The sequence below is a fragment of the Panicum virgatum genome, chromosome 2N, assembly GCF_016808335.1.
Source record: "Panicum virgatum strain AP13 chromosome 2N, P.virgatum_v5, whole genome shotgun sequence".
NCBI lineage: Eukaryota > Viridiplantae > Streptophyta > Magnoliopsida > Poales > Poaceae > Panicum > Panicum virgatum.
The window spans coordinates 35,172,022-35,180,735 of record NC_053146.1 but is presented as its reverse complement, the minus strand read 5'-3'; the positions used below and the strand labels follow the sequence as shown (position 1 = coordinate 35,180,735).

The 8,714-nt window shown below is 48.1% G+C and overlaps 1 protein-coding gene across 1 annotated transcript; it reads left to right on the top strand.

Moving 5' to 3' along the window:
* Window positions 1–1,979: 1,979 nt before the first annotated feature.
* Window positions 1,980–3,676, top strand: LOC120662549 (WAT1-related protein At5g64700-like). Its single transcript, XM_039941676.1, has 4 exons — window positions 1,980–2,509; window positions 2,624–2,686; window positions 2,778–2,894; window positions 3,010–3,676. Exons 1-4 carry the CDS (start codon window positions 2,331–2,333, stop codon window positions 3,674–3,676), a joined length of 1,026 nt encoding a protein of 341 aa, XP_039797610.1. The 5' UTR covers window positions 1,980–2,330.
* Window positions 3,677–8,714: the final 5,038 nt, after the last annotated feature.

Here is an 8,714-nt window from a genome sequence, read left to right as displayed (position 1 = left end):
AAAGCTTTGCCAGGGAAGTAGGTGAGTAGTGTCACCGTGGAGTCCAGGTCGCACTGAATTGGAGAGATCCGGCATTTGTTCAGGTTTGTTCTCAAACCCGTGGCTCGGGCAAAGATTTCAAGAATTCCTTTGATGAAGATCAGATCTTGTTGGCTAGTTGTGGAGAACAGGATGACATCATCAGCATACATAAATACCCTTTCCTTGACTTGTGCATGCGAAGGTTGGAGAAAACCATTTAAATCCGCCAGTTTGATCAAGGAATTTAGAGTCTCCATGACTAGGACAAAAAGAAGTGGTGACAATGGGTCCTCTTGTCGCAGACCCCAGGCATGGGAAATTCTTCTACCAGGAGTGCCATTAAGAATCACCTTAGTGCTTGAAGTGGATAGTATCAAGGAGACCCAATTGACCCAACGCCTAGAGAAGCTAAGTTCAGTAAGCATACTCAGTAGAAATCTCCAATTGACCGTGTCGAAAGCTTTGGTGATATCCAATTTAAGGAGGGCACAGGACACCTTGTGCCGGTGAAGGAATTTTTCTGTCAAGTTGACCGCCTTATAATTCTCGTGGATCAGTCTTGTTTGAATGAACGCACTTTGGTTCGGCTGTACCAGACTGGACATTTGTGGTGCTAATCTCCTTGTCGACACCTTGGTGAAAAGCTTCGCAAAGCTGTGAATAAGACTAATCGGCCGATAATCACCGATTGCTTTAGCATCAGGCTTTTTTTTGTAAGAGTACCATATAGGCCTGGTTTAGTAGATGAAGGCTGCAACCATCCAACGACCATAGGGCATGAAACGCCCGCAAGATGTCAGCTTTGATGATCGGCCACGCAGTTCTATAGAAAAGGCCAGTGAATCCATTAGGCCCCGGTGCTTTGTTGATCGGCATGTCTTGAATAGCTTGCCACACCTCCTCCTCAGTGAAACATGTGTCAAGCAAGGGTGAATGAACCGAAGGAAGGCAAGCTCGGCAAAACTGATAGTGCAAAGCTGCTCCCCTCTACTGCCAATGATGCCAACAAAATGGTCGAAAACCTCATCTGCCATTTGCTCATTCTGCATGAGGAAATTTCCATCCACTTTAAGTTTGTTGATGACATTCTTCCGGCTCCTGCTTGTAAGTGGAAGAGCTTCGTGTTGCATCACCTTCCGCCAAGTATGTAATCTGAGCACGCTGGCATAGGATAGTCCTCTGGAGCGAGGCAAGCCCCAAGGAGCAAAGCTTTGCCATCCGGCGCAACCCGAGCTCGCTCGCAGTGAGTAGGCGGTACGGTGGTCTTGGGCCAAATCAAGCCTGTAAACAATTTCTTTTGCAATAGCAAGCTGCAGCCGGACCGAGCCAACGTGCTTTGGGCTCCAGCTCTCGAGGGCTTGAGCAGCCCGACAGTCCGACGAAACATCATTTTCACTGAACAGTTAACAGAATGGTATTTTAATTGGGGACAGATTGTCACTTTCGATGGCATTTTATGTAACAGTGATCTTTTAGTGGTATTTTCTGGAAGTAATGTTTTTTCGATGCTACAGAACTAATTTTCCCTCTTTGATAACAGAATAAATGTGCGTTACCCACAGCGATGTACGTTGTTACCAGTACGGGGGGACCTTTCATGTAGCTGATCGCTCGGACCATATATATAATCTATAAATGGCCGACGGGATGGGTACTATTTATTATCGTTTCATTTGTTTGCCTAATGGCAGAAAGTGATTAGGTCTAGTACGAGTGTTTGCCTTGAAGGAACACTGGTATCAACGGCAAGCAGCTGCAACTTATTGACCAAAATAATCGACGGGATAATGATGCGTGCATAAAAATACTAGACGCTGTCAGCCATTTATTAGTTAAAATTCTAGCAAATAGTGGCTTGTCTTGTACTGCTTGTGAGTACTTAAACATGCTAATTTTATTATCGAAATGAATATCCCAATTTTTGTGTGAAATGTGGCCAAATTTTCTGAATATTTAATACTTAGATCCTGCTGATCCATGAACTGATGGAGTTATGCACCTCTCGTTTTGAGTGCTTGGATGGCATCATATGCCGATTAGTTAAGAAATTATCAGGTGCTTCAGTCATACGTCTGTAGCTGCAAATTGGGGAGGCCCAGCTCGAAAAAGGGACGGACAACACCCGCAAAAAAAAAAAAGGGACGGACGACATTTGCTCGAAAAAGGGACGGACGACATCGGATTCCACAAGATGACAAAGACCAACCGAGAGCCTCTCACAGGCCGGCTCACGCACGTACTCACTAGCTCTCGCACCCGGCCCTTACTCTCACCACACAGACTCTGCGCTGAGCTTGATCGACGTGGTAATGGATGCGGCAAGCAAGAAGGCCTACGTGATTGCCATAGTTCTGCAGGTGGTCTACACAGGGTTTTCCGTGCTATCCAAGGCCGCCTTGGACGACGGCATGAGCATCTTCGTCTTCAACTTCTACCGCCAGGCGACCGGCTCCCTTCTCCTGGTCCCCGTCGCCCTCCTCTTCCAAAGGTAACAGCTACTAGGCTTCTACAACTGGCAAGGCATCTGATGAACTCAAGTGTTTGCGAGAGAACGAGCTGAACTGGTTGGTTAATTCTAATTATTCCCAGATTAAACCTGCAGGAAAAATGTGACGTCGATGCCGTTGATGTTGCTGCTGAAGCTCTTCTTGTGTGCCTTATTCGGGTATACATACAAATGCTTGGTTCTTTGCCCTAGCACCCTCAGTTGTGTACTAGGTGTTTTAAATCTTTTTTTCGTCTTTTTTGCTTTCCAGGAATACATTAAGCTTGAATGTGTACAATGTTAGCCTGAAGCTCACGTCTGCAACCCTGGTGGCAGCAGCAGGCAACGCCGTGCCAGCGGTCACCCTCTGCATGGCCTTGCTACTCAGGTTCAGTAGGATATAATGCATTGAAGATCTAGATAATTGAAATTTCATCGATCTGTACTATTCCAACGCATGCTTGCGACGAGTCCTAAATCCTAACTGATACATCGATCAACAGGATGGAGGTGGTGAACCTGAGGAGCTCCTCTGGCATTGCCAAGGTCAGCGGCGCAGCGTTCTGCCTCGCCGGCGTCTTGGTCATGGCCATCTACGCGGGGCCAGGGCTGACCCCTGTCAGCCACCACCGTGCCTTCACCTCCCATGCTCGGGGCTCCGGAGCCCATGCGAGTACCTCAAAGGCGGCGTGGATCATAGGAACGTTCCTCATGGTTATCAATAACATAGCGTGGTCCCTAACCGCCGTGTGGCAGGTTGATCGAAATATTGTTTTTTCTTCCCCACTATCCGATCACTACTACAAAATAGTACATCCTAAAGACTTCATCACTGCTGGTTTGAACCGAACTGACGTTGATAGTAGACATTACCACTGGGTCACATTACGAATCAACATTCTTAATATGAACCAGTGTTTACGAGAACAACATCCTCATATTATTTTTTCCTCTCCCTCCCCTCCTTTCCTTTTCATTCCTCTCCCATCGCCTTCTCTTCCTCCCACGCCGCTCCTCACCTCCTCTCCCCCGCCGGTCCCCTCCCCCACCGCCCATCCCTCGCTGCTCCTCCCCTCCCAGCCGCATTTCCCCTTCCCAGCTCCCCCACTCCTGGCTGGCGGTGTCGAGGTAGCACAGCTCGGGACGAGGATGGACTGGGTTCTCATCTGAGACCCGGGTGGATAAACTGCTTTTTTGATAACTTCCCAAGTAATCACTAATGTGTTTTCTTTACACGTCTCTTTTTTAAATATTAGAGATGTGTCACGTGTATAGTCTAGGGCGACCATCATATTAGAGATGCGTGTAGTTGAAGTGCACTCTAATAATGAATTACAGATTGTGGGACCGAAACCGGCGACCAGAGGGGGGGTGAATGGGAGCCAATCAAAATTTCTTCCGAAATTCAAACCGTCGGCCTATATCCCGAAAATCACCCAAGCCCTCAAGCGTTCTGGCCAAAGTTTGGAATAGCTATGGAAAAGCTAAACCAACACAATAGGCCTCGAACGAGCGAGCGAAACCACGAAGCAAATCGGAAACGAATTGGAAAAACTGCAGAACTGATCTGCCTGGACCGGTCTGACCGGTGCGCTGGACCGGTCTGACCGGTGCGGTGGACCGGTCTGACCGGTCGTGCCTACCGGTCTGACCGGTAGCACCCAGAAAACCCCCGAGAAATTGGATTCAAACGGTGAATCTCGAACAAACGACCATGAAAATCGGTGAAACATGGGGGATTGCTTCGCCCCTATCCCGTGAACAAATCCCCAAGAGATCTCGGCCTAAAGATTAACGAATCTTGAGAATTATGGGGAGATCAAAAGAGATTGGAGTTTTCTCAAAAACTCAGGAACTCGAATTCGAACCAGCCAGTGATTCCAGAGGGTTTAAGACTGAGTTAGAAGCACGGGAATCACAGCAAAGAACTCATAACCTCCTCGCAATCAAGTGCACCAAAAACGAAATCGAAATCTCATCAAACAAGGCACAAAACGAGGAGATGGATTGATTTCAACCGCCCAGAGGGCACGAGGAGGTTAGGGCCTCCTTTCCCAATCAAATCCACAAGAGTTCTCACACAAACAACATTCAAATCTACCCTAAATAGATGAACAGGGAGAGAGAGACGCAGGGGCGGCGGCCTGGGGAACAGAACAATTCACGGACGCAATACAAAAGCTGCACTAGACCTAACACAAGTGAAGGGGTATTTATACCCGCGGGACCGGTCAGACCGGTGCCAGGGACCGGTCAGACCGGTTGGCCTGCAACACCCCTTGTACACGATCTCATCCGACGGCTGAGGTTCTTTCTTCGAAACGAAGTCTTCTCCGCGATGCCGCCGTCTTGATGAAGATCCAGTCCGCGGTTTTGGAGGGTCCGCGAAACCCGGGTATGTGGCCGGTTTTGAGAAAACCGCCAAAACCTCACGCGCGGGAAGATTCCCGCCTCCGCGCCATGGCCCTAGACGCCGTTCCCGCCTTGGCCTTCTGACGGCCTTAGACGCCGCCCGACGCCCGTCACCTCCTCGCCCGCAGCGAGGCCCTAGACGCCGTCGACGCCCGTCACCTCCACAACTCGGCGTCTTCAACCGCCGTCCGCCTCGTTGGTTTTGTGGCACAAACCAAGAAACCCGCCTTCCGTCGCCGCTTGCGCCCTCGATCCAGGAGTGGACGCCACAGCTGCCGCCCGGTCCGAGCTCTGGTCCCGGCTGCCCTTCACCGCCGTCCACCGCACGGTCCATCGGCCACAGCACCTCCACGGCAGCTCCCCGTCGACACTCGACGCCCGTGTACCTGCAATCCAAAGACCAAGCGCACGATCACACCGCACGGTTGACAATTCACTCATCACAAGCAGGATAGAGTACTCAACATTCCTCAATCTCCCCCTTGATGAGTGCATTGTCAACACACCACCTGAAACCAGAGAAGTGATAAAAAGAGAAGCAAGAAAGCGAAGAACTCAAGCAAGTGACAAAAAGCTCAGAAAGGCAAGAACAGTCACTTACTCAAGCACAGATCGATCCCCTAAGACAAGGGCAAAGGCTCGACGTAATCGATCAAAAGCCAAAACATGACTCCTCAAAGACAGAGGTAACGCACGACGCAGTCATGCAAGAAGCAGAGGGAAAACGAGGAAAACCAGGAGCCAAAACCAAAGCAGAAACTCCCCAAGCAAAGCTTTTCCCTCTCACAAGTGCAACTCTCACAAAATGATGCACTCTCAAAGCACTATGCACAACAAGTTTTTCAAAAAATCAAACAAGTCTCCCCCTTGTTCGATCACTTCTCCCAAAATTCTCCCCCTTGTTGGCACATGCACACATCAAGTCTAAAAAGACCTAAAGCTCCCCCTGAAGCTGAAACCCCCCTGAACAGATGCTATGCAATGAATGCAATGCAGGAGGTGTAAGTGAAAGCATTCAGGGATACAAGGATATGAACAACATCTAGTCACAAGCTCGTGTGCATCCATAAACAAGACCTGCATCTAGCTCAACAGGGTATATCATATCAGTCTAGAGCTAGGCAAGTTCAGTTTATGAGAAATAAAAGCATCACCCATGATCTAGCACTAACAAGTAGGGAATAGAAAGCAGTGCTAATCATACTCATATAGGTGAGCCAAACCAGCCAAAGATGTTGTTAACATTCATTTTTCCATCAAATTTATGGCAATCAATTCTTAATGCCAGGGGTTGAAAACTTATCATGCTTTACTTAGCAACGAGGCCAAGCCTATGCCAAAAGACAATCAGAAGCTTAAAGCACTCATTTCAGTCATGCACAGTCTTGCCCGGGTTCTCACAAGTGCAAAGTGAGCCGTCCCGAAAGCTCGATCAGTGCGACAAGCAATCCCACCTGGATCTTTTCAATCCATTTCAAGAACAGTTCAAGCAATTTTATCAGGTTTAGATTATTTCAAATATTTCAATTGCTGAACGAAAAGCCACACTAGCATGAATAAGATAGCAAAGCATATCAACACGCCCTAACATGCTAGTAGCCAAGACAGGGTGATCATGTTTTCAGATTTTCAAATCAAAATAGCTTAACTCAGATGATGTCATATACACAGTGGAGCAAGCTATACATGATCAAGTTTATCAACTCACACTAGCAGGCACTAGAAGATCATAGCAATGTATACAAGAATGCTAGTGCAAGTGAGACAATAAAAAATGCAAACATGTACAATGCATATGCACAATGCAACTACCAAACCTAGAAAACAAAGAGAAGCAAATAAAATCTACAGAGCTAACCAAAGAAAAGTCAGCAATCAAAAGGGGTAACAAACCCCAAGCTCCCCTCGCAAGCGAGCAAAGGTGAACTGCTCTAGCGGTTTGGTGAGGATATCTGCGGTTTGCCTCTCTGAAGGGACATGGATCAGGTCTATGTGTCCTCTCTCATGGTTGTCTCGCAGGAAATGGAATCGGATGTCTATGTGCTTGGTTCTGGAGTGTAGGACAGGGTTCTTTGCAATGCTAATAGCGGACATGTTGTCTACAAAGATGGGAACCCTACCAAAACTCAATCCATAATCCTGCAAGGTTTGTTTCATCCAAAGTATCTGGGAGCAGCAGCTAGCAGCGGCAACATACTCAGCTTCTGTGGAAGAAAGCGCTACGCTAGCCTGCTTGCGAGAGGACCAAGACACCAAAGATGTACCGAGAAATTGACAAGTGCCGGATGTCGACTTGCGATCCAACCGACACCCACCGAAATCGGCATCAGAAAAGCCCACCAAAACCAGAGAAGAATCCGCAGAATACCAAAGACCAAATTCAGGGGTGAATTTCAGATACCTGAAGATGCGTTTCACCACCTGCCTGTGGGAGGTGCGCGGAGAAGCCTGATACTGCGCGCAGAGGCAGACGCCGAACTGGATGTCCAGTCGCGTCGCCGTCAGGTACAGGAGAGAGCCGATCATGCTCCTGTACTCCTTCTGGTCCACCGCCTCGCCGTCCAAGTCCTCATCAAGTGCCGTAGATGTGCTGATCGGAGTCGGCTGAGGAGACAAGTCACTCATGTCGAACTTCCGCAGCAAGTCTCTAGTGTACTTGGCTTGATGGACAAAAGTGCCCTGAGGAGTTTGCTTGATCTGCAGCCCGAGGAAGAACTGCAGCTCACCCATCATGCTCATCTCGAACTCCCTAGACATCTGCTCAGAAAACTTGGAGACAAGAGCATGAGAAAAGCCACCAAAGATAATATCATCCACGTATATCTGAACTAATAGAAAGTCATTGCCAGATCGCATGAGGAATAATGTTTTATCAACACATCCCATTTTAAAACCCTAAGCCAGCAAAAAGGTTTTCAATCTATCATACCAATCTCTAGGTGCCTGTTTCAAACCGTAAAGAGCTTTCTGAAGTTTATAAACACGGTTTGGAAACTTGGGATTTTCGAAACCAGGTGGTTGCTTCACATAAACCTCTTCTTCGATAAAACCATTCAAGAAGGCAGATTTCACATCCATTTGGAAAACCTTAAAACCCTTGGAAGCAGCAAATGTAAGAAAAATTCGAATAGCTTCCAAACGAGCAACAAGGGCAAAAGTTTCCTCAAAATCAATACCCTCTTTTTGGCAAAACCCCTAGGCAACAAGATGAGCCTTGTTCTGAACAACCAAACCATCCTCACCCTGCTTGTTTTTGAAAACCCACTTCGTTCCGATGGGATTAGAAGCAGGTGGAGGCTCGACTAAAACCCAAACTTGGTTTCTTTTAAAATTTTCAAGTTCCTCATGCATGGCATTGACCCAATTAGAATCAGAAAGAGCGTGTCCAATATTCTTGGGCTCAAAAGAGGCAACAAACGCTGCATGAGCAAAGCCAGTGATACTTGTTACCTTGGACCTGGTGACTCGCTCGTTGAGATCACCTAGCATTTGTTGAGGTGGATGGCGGCGCTGAATGTGTCGCGGTGCTTCCCGTGTCGAAGTCGCCTCCTCCTCAACCAAAGCTGGTGCCTCCTCAGATGCAGCTGGTGAAGCCTGAGTCACCTCCTCGAACAGCCCCCGGGAAGTAGACGTAGTCGGGTCGGGGCCGTCGTCATTGTCTGAGCTCGTGGCAGAAATAGCTGGGTCCACAACACGCGTGGTAGCCTCAGTCTCGCCATCTGCAGCTTCTTCCTCCTCATCTTCAAAGATGGAGGTGCCGAGCTCATCATCTCCTGCAACTTCAAAGACAGAAGAA

What these genes read in the sequence shown, in the direction of transcription:
- LOC120662549 (XM_039941676.1), top strand. Translation starts at nt 2,331, where the DNA reads ATGGATGCGGCAAGCAAGAAGGCCTACGTGATTGCCATAGTTCTGCAG. An exon ending in GTCGCCCTCCTCTTCCAAAG is followed by an intron (nt 2,510 to 2,623) that starts GTAACAGCTACT and finishes TTAAACCTGCAG; the next exon opens with GAAAAATGTGACGTCGATGC. An exon ending in TTCTTGTGTGCCTTATTCGG is followed by an intron (nt 2,687 to 2,777) that starts GTATACATACAA and finishes TTTGCTTTCCAG; the next exon opens with GAATACATTAAGCTTGAATG.